Raw genomic sequence first — 16,453 nt, forward strand, 5'->3', positions numbered from 1 at the left:
TGTACAAGAACCTAGAGTATAGGAGTCGATTTGGAGGGAATTGGGCAACAGGTCCTTCCTTGATAACTGATGCCTCAGAGTCCCTATTGAAGGCAATGTCCAAGTCTACACATTTTTGGGAAATTAAATGAAGGAGCATGAGTGACAAAAATAAGTGCAATATGCTGAAATCACTGCACCATGTTTGCTAAAGTACTAAGTTATCCCAATTTCAGTTTGTGACCAAATATTGTACCACTGAAGTGTTCGCAGTTGCAGATGAGAACTTGTTCTCAACTAGCCTACCTGATTAAATTTTTTAATTTTTATTTATTTATTTAAAGTCACTTTTCAATAATGAAACATTTCTCAGCTGCTTTAGTCTGGCATACAATCCAAAAAAGGAAGCAAAACCTCTAAAATAAAGCACAGATCTACGCTTCTTAAACATGTTTAACAAGAAAAACCTACACCTCCCATTTCTATGCGAAATTGTTTTTTTAGCCCAAAAAGTTAAATATTMCCGCTTTAAGCAATGTAATACAGAGCATGGTCGTCAAAAGTTTGAAACATTTATTACCTTAAAAACAATATACAAAAACATTGAGTAATATTAAATATCCATATATTGCATTTTATATCTATACACGAAGTTCAGTTATTGGGCCTGCCAAAAGCCGAGGCCTCACATTATCCAATCGTGCAATTTGTCTTCTCAAACATTTCCAGCAATTGGGAATGACTCCTCATGGATTTCAACACAATTACCAAACATTTCTTGAGAAGCATAGGTCATGTAGAGAAAGCCATCGTCATCTTTGTGGTCCTTGTAGACTTGCGCCATGGTAAGAGACATGCTGGCCAGGCCACTATTATTGATGAGCAGGTAGAACGCTTGACTCTGCATCAGAGACATACGATTTCTGAAACGAGAACGTGCAGAAAGTATTGACAGGACGTAATCAAATGTAGAAATTATCTTGCACAAACTCAAGRAATTTAAAAGTAGTGACAGTCGCGCGCGGCACTCGAGGCTGATTCATATCAGGTGTTAACCAAGTTTGAAATGATGCACGAGTTCTTAACCAAACATTGAAGACATGATTTAAGTCATGTCAAGTCACGTTAAATAACATTTTCAGCAAAACGTTTCTCAAAGGAGACACACCTTATAATGGTGACAAACTGAGTCATGGACAGTTCTTGGGGGACCAGGAATTTCGTTTTATCAAGAGGCGGCAAGTACTTCTCCCGTTGATACCTTTCAATTATCACCTGTGTGGGTGGAAATGTCACTTTTAGAAGGTGCAAATTCAATGGAACTTCAGGGTAGAATACGGTTTTAGAAATAAGCGAACTTACCGGAATTTTAGTTGGAAACTTTGTTCGGATCCCCGCGACCTCCTGTTTTCTCGTGGCTGTTTGGGATGGAAAACGTGGATGAGATTATAAAGCAACGCATAGCCTACCACATGCAAAGCAATACATTCAATAATCACCAAAGCTTTTTCTCTGCTTGAAGGACTTGGGGTGCTGTGGTTTCTCAAATGGAGGCATCATGTGGGCAAGTGGCTCCTCTCTTCAATTCCTGCTGTCTGATCTAGGCTGTACAACTTAACCATGTAGATCAGCCAACAGAAATTAAATAGTGTGGTTGCAGTGACGTATCACCTGATTACCAATGGGGTTGTGTCAGCACGCTTCATATGGCTAATGAATTGACCGTGCGTAATGACTCGGCTGTGTGTAAAACCAATCCAAATGGTTAAGATCTAATAAATGACCTGATTGTAATGTTTCATGTAATTGATGTTTGAAAATAAGACTGTTTGAATTACTAAACATTATATAGAGGTAATTTAGTAATTAAAATATCTTACACACAAATCATATATAGAGGCCTTATAATCTTCTCACACTAAAGTAGGCCCTACATCATGTGTGGGCAACATTTTGTTTAATGTATTTTCGTGGATTTCAAAGGACGTGAAATTCAGTCAGGGGGTCGTGGATGATAGGCTTGGGTGTGTGTGCTATGTAAACAACTCGATGAATGGCTCTATGGAATGCATAGATACATTAATGGAATGTGCTATAATATATGAAATATGGCTACCACAGACACACTTCTGTAGCATACATTATGACATTTTCAATTTAAGTTACAAAAAAATATACTCCGTAGGCCAATTAAAGAAAATGACATAAAAAAAAGAGAACAAGCGCATTTTAGGTTGAAAATYCAGCTATATCTTCTTTGAACTTCAAATTCCATCATACGTAGGATACAACAGTTGTCAACAGCGCATTTYTATCCGYTTGGCTTATTCCAGTGTGAATCGTGMAAWTCGACCAATGGGTAAAGAAAACACTGGATGTGGGTGGGAGCTGAGTGTGAACGTCATCAATTGACAGCTGGCTGCTCAGACATGAARGTGCCTGCCCAGTAGAGAGAGCTGTAGGTAGCTATTTCCTTTCCATTTCATATCACAGGGGCGGTTAAAGGAAAACCCATCCGTCTGAGCACAGTCGTGCCAGCTTGTGCGAACTGAACCCACACACCTGGCCTGGGCATGGACGAACAGGCAGGGCCCGGCGTGTTCTTTAACAACAACAACAACAACTCGGGTTTGCCAGGCGCTGGCAAAGGACCGCAGCAGCCGGGCGACGTCGGTGGCGGAGAGGCGGCCAGGGCTCATTACAACATTCCGGGGATATTGCACTTTCTGCAACACGAATGGGCCCGCTWCGAGGTGGATAGAGCGCAATGGGAGGTGGAGCGAGCCGAATTGCAGGTAAACCACGTCAAAATGCCCTGCTTATTTTTGGTGGGGGGGTTACGGTGTTGAGTCTGCCCTAGGAAGATTGAAATTTGTGTCAGGAAGCTTACTCGCGCGCTACGGTCTTTGTGGCGAGAACTGCTCGAGCTACGTAGCTACTAGAGTAGTCTTGGTCGGATGACGTTTGTCGCTATAGCACAGGTTTCCCGACCTCGGTCATGGGAAACCCTGTGCTAAGTCGGTTGAATAATATAAAAATGATTCTGATGAACAGTGAAGTTGATTCATGCACTCAAAAGTCAGTGACATGAGTCTTTATTGTGCCTTATGACTTCTCTTAAATGCCATGTCGTAAATATATCAGAGGTAAGGCTTTTAGCATAATGTGATGTGCAGGCCTTGATTGAGTTGTAGCTCGCAGTGTAAAAAAATAAATATATAAACGCAACAATTTCTAAGAATTTACTGAGTTACAGTTAATYTAAGGAAATCAGTCAATTGAAATAAATTCATCAGGCACTAATCTTTAGATTTCACATGACTGGTAATACAGATATGCATCTGTTGGTCACAGATACCRTAAACAAAAAGGTAGGGGCATGGATCAGAACCAGTCAGTATGTGGCGTGACCACCATTTGCCTCATGCAGTGTGACATCTCCTTCGCATATAGTTGATCAGGCTGTTGATTGTGTTGATTGGCGGGAACTGGAACATACTGTCGTACACGTCGATCCAGAGCATCTCAAACATGCTCAATGGGTGACGTTTCTGTTGAGTGTGCAGGCCATGGAAGAACAGGGACATTTTATAGATTCCAGGAATTGTGTACAGATCCTTCCGACATGGCCGTGCATTATCATACTAAAACATGAGGTGATGGAGACGGATGAATGGCATGACATTGGGCCTCAGGATCTCATCACGGTATCTCTGTGCATTCCAATTGCCATTGATAAAATGCAGTTTGTTGTCAATAGCTTATGCCTGCCCATACCATAACCCCACCGCCACCATGGGACACTGTTCACAATGTTGACATCACCAAACCACTCGCCATCATGTGGTCTGCGGTTGTGAGGCCTGCCAAATTCTCTTAAATGACATTGGAGGAGGCTTATGGTAGAGAAATTAACWTTCAATTATCTGCCAACAGCTCTGGTGGACATTCCTTTAGTCAGCATGCCAATCGCATGCTCCCTCAACTTGAGACATCTGTGGCATTGTGTTGTTACAAGGTGCACCTATGTAATGATCATGCTGTTTAATCAGCTTCTTGATATGCCACACCTGTCAGGTGGATGGATTATCTTGGCAAAGGAGAAAATGCTCACTAACAGGGAGGTAAACAATTTTGTGCAGAATTTGAGAGAACATTTCTGGGATCTTTTATTTCAGCTCATGAAACATGGGACCAACACTTTTCATGTTGCGTTTATATTTTTGTTCAGTGTATGTGAGCGCCTCCAAACATTGCTAACCAAGGCCAGTGCCAAGCTAAGTGCTATCCTACGCAGCCAATAGTGCGTGGGCGCTAGATCTGCACAATTGTCTAGGCTTGATGTGCATTCCCGATAATACACTTGTGTCCACTGTAGACCGGCTCGTACATAAGGTATCCTCTATTCAGGCCACGAAGGTATAACTTTCCTACTTAACTAGCTTAAATGGAAAGAAGGTGGGGAATAAACAGGGAAAATATGCATACCTTAGTTATGAAACACAATTTTCCACCAACATTTTTGGATTTTATGACAATTTAGGATGATGTACACCGTGTTCAGCCATGGGTGTGCAACATCCKAAATTGTCCAAAAATGGTGTTGGAAAATTTTTCATAAAGAAAGTATGCTTATTTTCCAGTTTTATTCTACCTTCAGGCCATTAAAGCTAGATGATAGTGCATTGGCGCTAGATCTGCACAATCGGCTGCCTAGGCTAGCTAATTGCGCTCTCCAGAAATGACTCAAGCTTTCTCTGCTGCTCTTACGTATTACATAATTTACAGCACAACTTATGGCTTTTATGACGGTGCATTCATAAATTTCAATAGGCATTTTTAAAATTTTAAAGGGTAATGCTTCATCAGATTCTAAATTAATTATGTGTTACTGTACGTGGCATTTGTGCATCATTTACTTTGAGAATGTTCTGCCTCAATCAAAGCAGGCTTTCATTTCTTTCTTATTGTGCCTTTATGAAGAAGAGCGAATAGGCCTAGATGTCGAAGTTGTATTATCGGTATTGCAGATACCCGCCTGATTCCGGAGTAGGTTTTTTAAATTTTCCTTCCCATTTACTTCAAGTGCTTATCAGTAGTAGAGGGAGCTCATTGGCAAGCGACAAATGAGTGTCAGAACTGCTCAACTGGCATTGAGCAGAAACCAATTTCATATCTTAATGCATTTGTTCTGCTACCATTCCATTATATAGTGTAGTAGCGACCCTGCATTCCATTAAAGTCTTAGCTGAGCAAATGTAAAAATCGAATAGACAGGATATACAGTGCATTTGGAAGGTATTCACACCCCTTGACCTTTTCCGCATGTTGTTACAGCCTGATTTTTAAAGTGGAATTTTGTTTTCAGACATTTTTACAAAAATGTAATTAATAAAAAATGAAACACGGAAATGTCTTGAGTCAATAAGTATTCAACCCCTTTGTTATGGCAAGCCTAAATGTGTTCAGGTCAAAAGAAATGTGCTTAACAAGTACCCTAATAAGTTGCATGTACTCACTCTGTGCAATAATATACTGAACAAAAATGTAAACGTAACATGCAACAATTACAAAGATTTTGCTGAGTTACAGTTCAGACAAGGAAATCATGTCATTTGAAATAAATTCATTAGGCCCTAATCTATGGATTTCACATCACTGGGGAGCCAGGCTTAGCCAATCAGAATTAGTTTTTTCCCCACAAAAGGGCTTTATTACAGACAGAAAGACTCCTCAGCACCAAATGCTCACTAACAGGAATGTAAACAAATTTGTGCAGAACATTTGAGAGAAATAAGCTTTTAGTTCGTATGGAACATTTCTGGGATCTTTTATTTCGGCTCGTGAAACATGGGCACCAGCACTTAACATGTTTTTGTTCAGTGTAGTTCGTAACACTTATTTGAATGATTATCCAATCTCTGGTTTTACCCAACACATACAATTATCTGTAAGGTCCCTCAGTTGAGTAGTGAATTTCAAGCACAGATTCAACCACAAAGACCAGGGAGCTTTTCCAATGCCTCGCAAAGAAGGGCACTTATTGGTAGATTAGTAACAAAAAAAAAAAGCAGACACTGAATATCTCTTTCAGCATGGTGAAGATATTAATTACACTTTGGATGGTGTCTCAATACACCCAGTCACTACAAAGATACAGGTGTACTTCCTAACTCAGTTGCCGGAGAGGACGGAACCACTTAGGGATTTCACCATGAGGCCAATGGTGACTTTAAAACAGTTACAGAGTTTCATGGCTGTGATAGGTGAAAACTGAGAAAGGATCAACAACATTGTAGTTACTGCACAATACTAACCTAAATGACAAAGTGAAAAGAAGGAAGTCGGTACAGAATAAAAAATAGTCCAAAACATTCGTCCTGTTTGCAATAAAGCACTAAAGTAATACTGCAACAAATGTTGCAAAGAAACTCACTTTTTTTCCTGAACACAAAGCGGAGTACCACTCGGTCATATTTTCAAGCATGGTGTTGGCTGCATCATGTTATGGATATGCTCATCACCTGAAGGACTWGGATGTTTTTTTGGATAAAAAGAAACCCGAATAGAGTTAAGCACAAAATCCTAGAGGACAACCTGGTTCAGACTGCTTTCCAACAGACACTGGGAGACAAATTCACCTTTCAGCAGGATAATACTCTAAAACACAAGGCCAAATCTACACTGGAGTTGCTTACAAAGATGATATTGAATGTTCTTGAGTGGCCTAGTTACAGTTTTGATTTAAATCAGCTTGTAAATCTATGGCAAGTCGTGGTCAACAACCAATAACAGAGCAAGAGTTGACAAAATAATAATTGGCAAATATTGTAAAATCCAGGTGTGCAAAGCTCATAGACCCAAAAAGACTCACAGCTGTAATCGCTGCCAAAAGTGATTCTAACATGTATTGACTCAGTGGGGGGGGTTGAATACTTATCTAATCAAGATATATTAGTGTTCTATTTTTCATTGGTCTTTAAATAATATTTTGAAATGTTCTTTCTCATTGACAGAGTATTTTGTGTAGACCGTAAATATTGTATTTTTTATAATAAAAAAAGACAATGAAATTAGTCCCAATTTCTAACACAACTAAATGTGGAAAAGGTCAAGGGGTGTGACGAAAGCGTTTTGCTTCTAGAAACTACTGGAGAATAATTGAATTGGACAGAGCAGATGGAGATGTTTCTGAACCTTCGTTAGGGCCCTACTCAACAAGCTGACCTGGAAGTGCCTGTGTTAAAACGTGGGCGGGGGAATGCCCACCACAGAGCGCTCAACATTGACTGCACTGAGAGCTTTTAAAAAATGTTTTTTTTTAACGTTAGTTAGTCACTAGTATGTGGACACCGGTGGTCACTCAACTCTCTGTTTCCATGTCCTTGTGCTAGAGTGTTGTGACACACCAACCTGGTCGTATTATTTCGTATTATTCTGTAAGTAAATCCTAGACACTATATTTAGTGTTATCTGTTACGTTTCGTATGGTTTGTATTATTTTGTTGATGTGAATCACCCATTTCGTATGACACTACATGACCAAAAGTGTATGTGAACACCTGCTTGTAGAACATCTCATTCCAAAATGATGGGCATTAATATGGAGTTAATCCCCCGCCCCCCCCCCTCCCCCTTTGCTCCTATAACAGCCACTCTTCTGGCAAGGCTTTCCCCTAGATGTTGGAACATTGCTGCGGGGACTTGCTTCCATTCAGCCACAAGAGCATTAGTGAGGTTGGGCACTGGTGTTGGGAGATTAGGCCTGACTCACAGTAGGAGTTCCAATTCATCCCGAAGGTGTTCGATGGGGTTGAGGTCAGGGCTCTGTGCAGGCTAGTCAAATTATTCCACACCAATCTAGACAACCCATTTCTGTATGGACCTCACGTTGTGCATGGGGGCATTGTCATGTTGAAACAGGAAAGGCTGTTCCCCAAACTGTTGCCACAAAGTTGGAAGCACAGAACAGTCTAGAACGTCATTGTATGCTGTATCATTAAGATTTCCCTTCACTAAAACTAAGAGGCCTAGCCCAAACCATGAAAAACAGCCACAGACCATTATTCCTCCTCCACCAAACTTTACAGTTGGCACTTCATTGGGGCAGGCAGCATTCTCCTGGCGTCCGCCAAACCCAGACTCGTCCTCAGTGTGCCAGATGGTGAAGCGTGATTCATCACTCCAGAGAACACGTTTCCACTGCTCCAGAGTCCAATGGTGGCGAGCTTTACACCACTCCAGCCAACGCTTGGCATTGTGCATGGTGATCTCAGGCTTGTGTGTGGCTGCTCGGMCATGGAAACAAAAAGTTATTGTGCTGACATTGCTTCCAGAGTCGTTTTGGAACTAGGTAGTGAGTGCTGCAACCTAGAACAGACCATTTTTACTCGCTTCAGCAATCGGTGGTCCAGTTCTGTGAGCTTGTGTGGCCTACCACTTCGGCTGAGCCGATGTTGCTCCTAMATGTTTCCACTTCACAATAACAGCACTTACAGTTGACCGGGGCAGCTCTAGCAGGGCAGAAATTTGACAAAATGACTTATTGGAAAGGTGCCATCCTATGACGGTGACATTTTGAAAGTCACTGAGCTCTTCAGTAAGGCCATTCTACTGCCAATGTTTGTCTATGGTGATTGCATGGCTGTGTGCTTGATTTTATATACCTGTCAGCAACGGGTMTTGCTGAAATACCCAAAGCCACTAWTTTGAAGGGGTGTCCACATACTTTTTCTTGCCACTGTATATATATACACAAAAGTATGTGAACCCTTTMGAATTACATAGATTTCTGCATAAATTGGTCATCATCAAATTTGATCTGATCTTCATCTWAGTCACAACAATAGACAAACATAGTGTGCTTKAACTAARAACACACAAATTATTGTATTTTTCTTGTTTATATTAAATACATCATTTAAACATTCACAGTGTAGGTTGGAAAAAGTYTGTGAACCCCTAGGCTAATGACTTTGCCGAAAGCTAATTGGAGTCAGGAGTCAGCTAACCTGGAGTCCAATCAATGAGACAAGAATGGAGATGTTGGTTAGAGCTGCCTTGCCCTATAAAAAACACTCACAGAATGTGAGTTTGCTATTCACAAGAAACATTGCCTGATGTGAACTATGCCTTGAACAAAAGAGATCTCAGAAGACATAAGATTAAGAATTGTTGACGTGCATAAAGCTGGAAAGGGTTACAAAACTATCTCTAAAAGCTTTGATGTTCATCAGTCCATGGTAAGACAAATTGTCTATAAATGGAGTAAATTCAGCACTGTTGCTACTCTCCCTATGAGTGGCTGTCCTGCAAAGATGACTGCAAGAGCACAGCGCAGAATGCTCAATGAGGTTAAGAAGAATCCGAGAGTGTCAGCTAAAGTCTTACAGAAATCTCTGGAACATGCTAACATCTCTGTTGACGAGTCTACGATATGTAAAACACTAAACAAGAATGGTGTTCATGTGAGGACACTACGGAAGAAGCCACTGCGGTCCAAAAAACCCATTGCTGCACATCTGAAGTTTTGCAAAGTTGCACCTGGATGTTTTGCAGGAGAATGTAAGGCTATATGTCCGCCAATTGAAGCTCAACAGAAGTTGGGTGATGCAACAGGACAACGACCCAAAACACAGAAGTAAATCAACAACAGAATGGCTTCAACAGAAGAAAATACGCCTTCTGGAGTTGCCTAGTCAGAGTCCTGACCTCAATCCGATTTGCGATGTTGTGGCATGACCTCGAGAGCAGTTCACACCAGACATCCCAAGAATATTGCTGAAGTGAAACAGTTCTGCAACTACAGAAAACATTTGAGTTTATTGCTGCAAAGGAGGGTCAACCAGTTATTACATCCAAGGGTTCACATACCTTTTCCATCCTGCACTGTGAATGTTTACACAGTGTGTTCAATAAAGACATGAAAACGTGTAATTGTTTGTGTTATTAGTTTAAGCAGACTGTGTTTGTCTATTGTTGTGAGCTAGATGAAGATCAGATCAAATTTTATGACCAATTTATGCAGAAATCCTGGTATTTCCTAAGGGTTCGCATACTTTTTCTTGCCACTGTGTGTTTTTCTCTGGGCTGGGTCCTATTCGAAATGGCTGCCTTTGTGACCTTTGCTGTCGGAGTTGGACAATAACATCCGACGATCACCGACAGGCACTGACTGGCCTAGCGTTTTGACCCCGAAATACTGCTGTTGCACAACACTGGGAATCCATGACATCACATTGAGTGTGTGTGTAAGAGTGGGTTAAAGAATCACTATGAGCTTCTCTCTGCCTCTGCTCCTCCTTTGCCCCAGAGGATGTCTGGCATCATCACCACTTTTCCTTCCCTATTCCCCACACTATAAATACGTTGCAGAGAAGGCGAAGACGGGAGTTGGTGCAGAAAGAAACAACCAATGGGAGAAAGAACCGATCAATGTTCACCAGCTCCTGTTGGGAGATCTCACTGTTTTTTTTCTTCTTCTAGTCTACATAACCCACACTTAATGTAAGTGCTGGGTCTCTGAGGAAGACAATACATCGGCCTGTTCAGCCTATTTCTTTGCCTTTGCGTGCACTAAGCAGCCCCCCACCCCCCACCCCCCGCCCCCGGGAGTTGGTGCAGAAAGAAACAACCAATGGGAGAAAGAACCGATCAATGTTCACCAGCTCCTGTTGGGAGATCTCACTGTTTTTTTTCTTCTTCTAGTCTACATAACCCACACTTAATGTAAGTGCTGGGTCTCTGAGGAAGACAATACATCGGCCTGTTCAGCCTATTTCTTTGCCTTTGCGTGCACTAAGCAGCCCCCCCCCCCCCATCTGAGATGCCTGTCAGCATTTGGTATTCAACTCCCTCAGATATAGTCCTTTTCCTCGTCCAGAGGCTGCCTGTGTTGTTGGGATCTTTCTGATCTCACGGCTTGTCGTCTTCCGCGTGTTCTTCAACGACCCATTAAAAACCAGTTTGAGTTTGTTTTTAAGTGACTCATGCCACAGAGCTGACACTGCGAATGTCGTGGCTCCCTGCCCCATCGTTAAAACAGAGCCCTGTGTTTTTCACAGGAGCAAGCTCCCGACTGCCCAGGCTGAATCTCAGGCAGCTATTACCCAGTGCTGGTGAGGTGTGGGAGGGGGTGCCATCCAGTCAGGCATTTCAAACACACACATTCTTGAAATGCTGCCTCCCCAGCATTTTCTTTTTGTGTATATACTCCACCACACTGACTAGTATACTAGTTGACGTGTTACGCCTTTTCTGGGTCATCACATTTTGTAATTTCCCCACAAGTGTTTATTCCAATGACTCCCTTCGACCGCCCGGGTACAGTATGTCCATTTGAGAATGTGTGAAAAAGTTCTCTCTGAAGGAGAGTGTGCGTCTCCAATGGCACTCATTCACTATTTAGTGCACTACTTTTTTACCAGATACCTATGGGTGCTGGTCAAAAGAATTGCACTTTTAAAGGGAATAGGGTGCCATTTGGGATGTAGTCAGAGAGTGTTCTCTCAGGCGGTTGGGTTTACAGTAGCCCAGCACCTCCAGCCTATGAGTAATCATGTCTGGTATTCTAACGAGAGGCCCACCCTGCTAGCACTATGAACACCATCGGTGTGTTTTGCAGGTGTTTATATCAGAAGGTTCTGTCTGGCACCGTGAACAACTGCAGTATTCATACTTGTTTTGCGGTGTTATTTCTTAGCATTTTATTCCACAATGCATTGGCCTTCAGATGATTTTAAAGATTGCACTTCATGAGTTGTTTCGCAACATGAATCATTTTTTACTTCAGAATCACTTTATTTTTTGTCTTTGGACATTCCGTTTTATATGCTGTACACAACACAGTGCCAAAGCCAATGCCGGACCTCCCTCAGTGCGTGGATACTCAATCAGATCGAGCCATTTATTCAAAATGGTAAGAGGTCACAGGCCAATAGTTAGAACAGGTGGCATCAACCAACTCTGCAATCTCAATTATAATTCTGCGTAATGTACCTTTTCTTTTTCCAAATAACACCTTCTACTTCATGATTTGCAGACCACCGTGCTTTCAGTGTGTTTGCCGTCATATCATGCCACTTAAATTATGCAAAGTTATGTAAATAGTGATAGGCTATAAGGCCCGCAGGCTACTATTAAAGTATCACTGCTTTGGCGTGTAATTCCATTGCCCCTTTATCATTTAAGTATTTTTTTTCAGACTTTCATCTCACTAACTAAATGATTTCGTCAAGAGACCGCTGTGCAATAGCCTTTGCTGTGTGTAGACATGGTATGCCTAGGATTATGCATAACTGACTGCATGTCAAGGCAAAATCTGGACCTTGCTGTCATAGCGCATACTTCAAATTCCAGATCGCTGGTTTTACGGCTTTCCATCCATTATCCCATGTAATGAGGTAGTATATTATAAGACCAGACTATTATCATTCTGCTGTCTGAGGTATGTTTATCTGCTCAGACTTTGCACATTTCCCACCATGTGATGATGACATGACACGGTGTACTCGCCATACATTCAGGAGATCAATTGACACCAGGCAGCAATTTGTCCACTCTGGGGAGAAGGTGTGGAGTCCATCAGACTGGGACTAGTGCATCTATAAGCAGTCTCTCGACCTCTGGATCGGTGGCGGAGGGGGAGAATTGAGACAGAGAGCGCCCCAGAGGCTGACGGCCTACTCCAGTGGAACTCATCTAGCAGCTCCAGAAATACTTTTGGCCCCGCCACAACATGTCAGGTGTAAATATATCTCATAAACCAATTAGAATTTGGAAATATATTCTCCTGCAATTTGTGTAGTAAAAGTGTGACAGTACGAAGGGTACCTCACCTCAAGGCATGAGAGAATAGAAATAATCCAAATTAGCTAGGTTTCCATCCAATTGGCGACAGATTTTCATGTGAATYTGATCTGCATCAAATAAATATGCGCATATTCCCACCAGAGGTGTTTTTCCATCAAACTCACTTGTTGTGGATAGAAGGCTAGGAGTTATGTAGTGCACATAAAAAGCATTTTTTTCGCTTAAGTTTTCATGTACCGACTTTTTTAATTTTTTACTCTGCCGATGATTTTCTTGCCCAAGCTGGTTTTGGTGCATGCTCTCTAGACAAGTGGGTACCAAACTGTACTGCATGTGGTCTGCAAATTTAGTTGTTTTTTTTCTTCCAAAAATAATAACAGTTGGGAATATTAATGGTATTATTTTACATAACTTTTCACAATGCTAATTGTTTATTAATAGGCCTTTTAATTTGTTACATTCACTGCTATAATTGACACATTTTGACCGGCAAGATATTTTGTTTTAAAATGTGACTCTGCGAATGGTGGTCCTCGAGCTTTGAACAATGATTTGGTGGCCCCCGGAATGGTAAAAGGTTGGGGAGCACTGCTCTAGACAACAGTTTGCTGGTAAAGTGGACAAGGTATGTTGTATGATGAGACATGGAGAAGATGTTTATTTTATTTTATAGTAGTCAGCCAAGCACCGATCATCGTGTCTTCAGCCAACAAATAATACCCTGGATATCTTTGAAATTTGCATTAATCATCACCGTGCACTAAACCACCATGTGAAGTTCATCACAATGATCCAAGATGGCGTAGCAGTGCAGACGTGTTTTGTCATTGTCCCGTGTAAATCCTGTGTAAAAAAATAAAGAAATAATAATAATTCTAACAAATCTTATTTTTTTTGTATATTTTTCAATCTCTTTTTCCATTTTTTAAAATTAAATATACCTTCCAGCAACCCGCCTCACCCAATGTGATACGGATCTGCTATTTTTCGACCTTATAGCTAGAACTTCCATCAGATGCTAATTAGCTACTAGCTATTTAGTCATTGTTAGCCACTGCTAGCGGCCTTTACCTTTTAGCTCAGACATCGTCCGCTTTTAGCCTGAATAATACCCGCCAGTCTGCACAGCGCGATATCAACCCTGAGCATATCGGACTGCTTTTCTCCACGACATCACCAGATTCCTGKCGTAAACTCTGGACCATTACCCCAGATAATCGCAGCTAGCTAGCTGCTACCGAGTGGCCCAACCCCGAAGCTAGTCTTGAGCCAGGCCCATCTCCCGGCCTGCTCAGTGGACCCTATGATCACTCGGCTACACAGCTGATGCCTCCCGGACTCTTCACTAACATGACTAGAAGCCACTACATCTCCGGATTCCTGTCGTAAGCTCTGGACCTTTGCATCGGATCATCACAGCTAGCTAGCTGCAACTGAGTGGCTAACGCCCTTGTCCCGAAGCTAGCATCTGCCGATGTACTTCCGTCCGATGTACCCTCAACTGGCCTTTGTCGGACGTCGGGGAAGACGCTTCTGCTAGCCCCGGCCTGCTAACTTTATGAATCACCGTGTCTCCCGCTTGCTAGCATATTAATGACTACCTAACGGCTTCCCTATTTCATCTATAGCTGTTCACTGGACCCTATGATCACCTGGCTACATAGCTGACGCCTGCTGGACTTCATTAATCACTGTACTCCATTTTTTGTTTGTTTATTTTGGCCCCAGCRTTGAACTCAGGCCCTGTGTGTAGTTAACTGACCCTCTGCCCATTCATCGCCATTTTACCTGTTGTTGTCGTCTTAGCTGATTAGCTGTTGTTGTCTTATCCGTTGTTGTCTTAGCTAGCTCTCCCAATCAACACCTGTGATTGCTTTATGCCTCGCGTTATGTCTCTCTGTCAATATGCCTTGTATACTGTTTAGGGTAGTTATCATTGTTTTATTTTACTGCAGAGCCCCTAGCCCCACTCAACATGCCTCAGATACCTCTTTTGCCCCACCTCCCACACATGCGGTAAACTCACCTAACATAACTAGTGCCTCCAGAGAGATGCAACGTCACTCAATGCCTAGGTTTACCTCCACTGTACCAGCACCCTACCATACCCGTCTGTACATTATGCCCCGAATCTATCCTACCACGCACAGAAATCTGCTCCTTTTATTGTCTGCCCCCAACGCACTAGACAACCAGTTTTGATAGCCGTAAGCCGTACCCTCATCCTACTCCTCCTCTGTTCCCCGGGTGATGTGGAGGTTAGCCCCTGTGTGTCCCCAGGCGCTCTCATTTGTTGACTTCTATAACCGTAAAAGCCTTGGTTTCATGCACGTTAACATCAGATGCCTCCTCCCTAAGTTTGTTTTACTCACTGCTTTAGCACACTCCACCAACCCTGACGTCCTTGCCGTGTCTGAATCCTGGTGTAGGAAGGCCACCAAAAATTCTGAGATTTCCATCCCCAACTACAACACTTTCTGTCAAGATGAACTGCCAAAGGGGGAGAAGTTAGCCTGCAGAGTTCTGTCATTCTTTCCAGGTCTATGCCCAAACAGTTCGAGCTTCTAATTATTATTTTTATCTCCAGAAATAAGTCTCTCACTGTTATAGACCCCCCTCAGCTCACATCTGTGCCCTGGACACCATATGTGAATTGATTCCCCCCCCATCTATCTTCAGAGTTCGTTCGGTTAGGTGACCTAAACTGGGATATGCTTAAAACCCCGGCCGTCCTACAATCTAAGCTAGATGCCCTCAATCTCACACAAATTATCAAGGAACCCACCAGGTACAACCCCAAATCCGTAAACATGGGCACCCTCATAGATATATTATCCTGACCAACTTGCCCTCCAAATACACCTCTGCTGTTTTCAATCAGGATCACTGCCTCATTGCCTGCATCCGTTATGGGTCTGCGGTCAAACGACCACCCCTCATCACTGTCAAACACTCCCTAAAACACTTTTATGAGCAGGCCTTTCAAATCGACCTGGCCTGGGTATCCTGGAAGGATATTGACCTCATCCCGTCAGTAGAGGATGCCTGGTTGTTCTTTAAAAGTCATTTCCTCACCATCTTAAATAAGTATGCCCCTTTCAAAAAAGGTTGAACTAAGAACAGATATAGCCCTTGGTTCACTCCAGACCTGACTGCCCTCGACCAGCACAAAAACATCCTGTGGCGTACTGCACTCGCATCGAATAGTCCCCACGATATGCAACTTTTCAGGGAAGTCAGGAACCAATATACACAGTCAGTTAGGAAAGCAAAGGCTAGCTTTTTCAAATAGAAATTTACATCCTGTAGCTCTAACTTCAAAAAGTTTTGGGACACTGTAAAGTCCATGGAGAATAAGAGCACCTCCTCCCAGCTGCCCGCTGCACTGAGGCTAGGAAACACTGTCACCACCGATAAATCCACGATAATTTAGAATTTCAGTAAGCATTTCTCTATGGCTGGCTATGCTCTCCTCCTGGCTACCCCTACCCCGGCCAACACCTCCGCACCCCCCACAGCTACTTGCCCAAGCCTCCCCAGCTTCTCCTTCACCCAAATCCAGATAGCAGATGTTCTGAAAGAGCTGAAAAACCTGGACCCGTACAAATCAGCCGGGCTACACAATCTGGACCCTCTCTTTCTAAAATTATCCGCTGCTGTTGTT

The 16,453-nt window shown here is 42.5% G+C and overlaps 2 protein-coding genes across 3 annotated transcripts in view; one reads left to right on the top strand and one right to left on the bottom strand.

Annotated features, from left to right (window-relative positions):
- Positions 1-538: 538 nt before the first annotated feature.
- On the bottom strand, positions 539-1,610 carry LOC111982450 (microtubule-associated proteins 1A/1B light chain 3C). The gene is made up of 4 exons (XM_024014017.2): positions 1,479-1,610; positions 1,342-1,397; positions 1,148-1,254; positions 539-902 (listed from the first exon to the last, which is right to left on the bottom strand). Exons 1-4 carry the CDS (start codon positions 1,537-1,539, stop codon positions 695-697), a joined length of 432 nt encoding a protein of 143 aa, XP_023869785.1. The 5' UTR covers positions 1,540-1,610; the 3' UTR covers positions 539-694.
- Positions 1,611-2,393: 783 nt separating this feature from the next.
- LOC111982353 (striatin) overlaps positions 2,394-16,453 on the top strand; it is a 105,901-nt gene continuing 91,841 nt past the window's right edge. For both annotated transcript variants that reach the window (XM_024013911.2, XM_024013912.2), the window contains exon 1: positions 2,394-2,774. In XM_024013911.2, coding sequence (XP_023869679.1) covers positions 2,553-2,774 — 222 coding nt within the window. In that variant the 5' untranslated portion in view covers positions 2,394-2,552. The remainder of the gene's footprint in view (positions 2,775-16,453) is intronic.

This window comes from Salvelinus sp. IW2-2015, linkage group LG21 (assembly GCF_002910315.2).
Source record: "Salvelinus sp. IW2-2015 linkage group LG21, ASM291031v2, whole genome shotgun sequence".
Lineage (NCBI taxonomy): Eukaryota > Metazoa > Chordata > Actinopteri > Salmoniformes > Salmonidae > Salvelinus > Salvelinus sp. IW2-2015.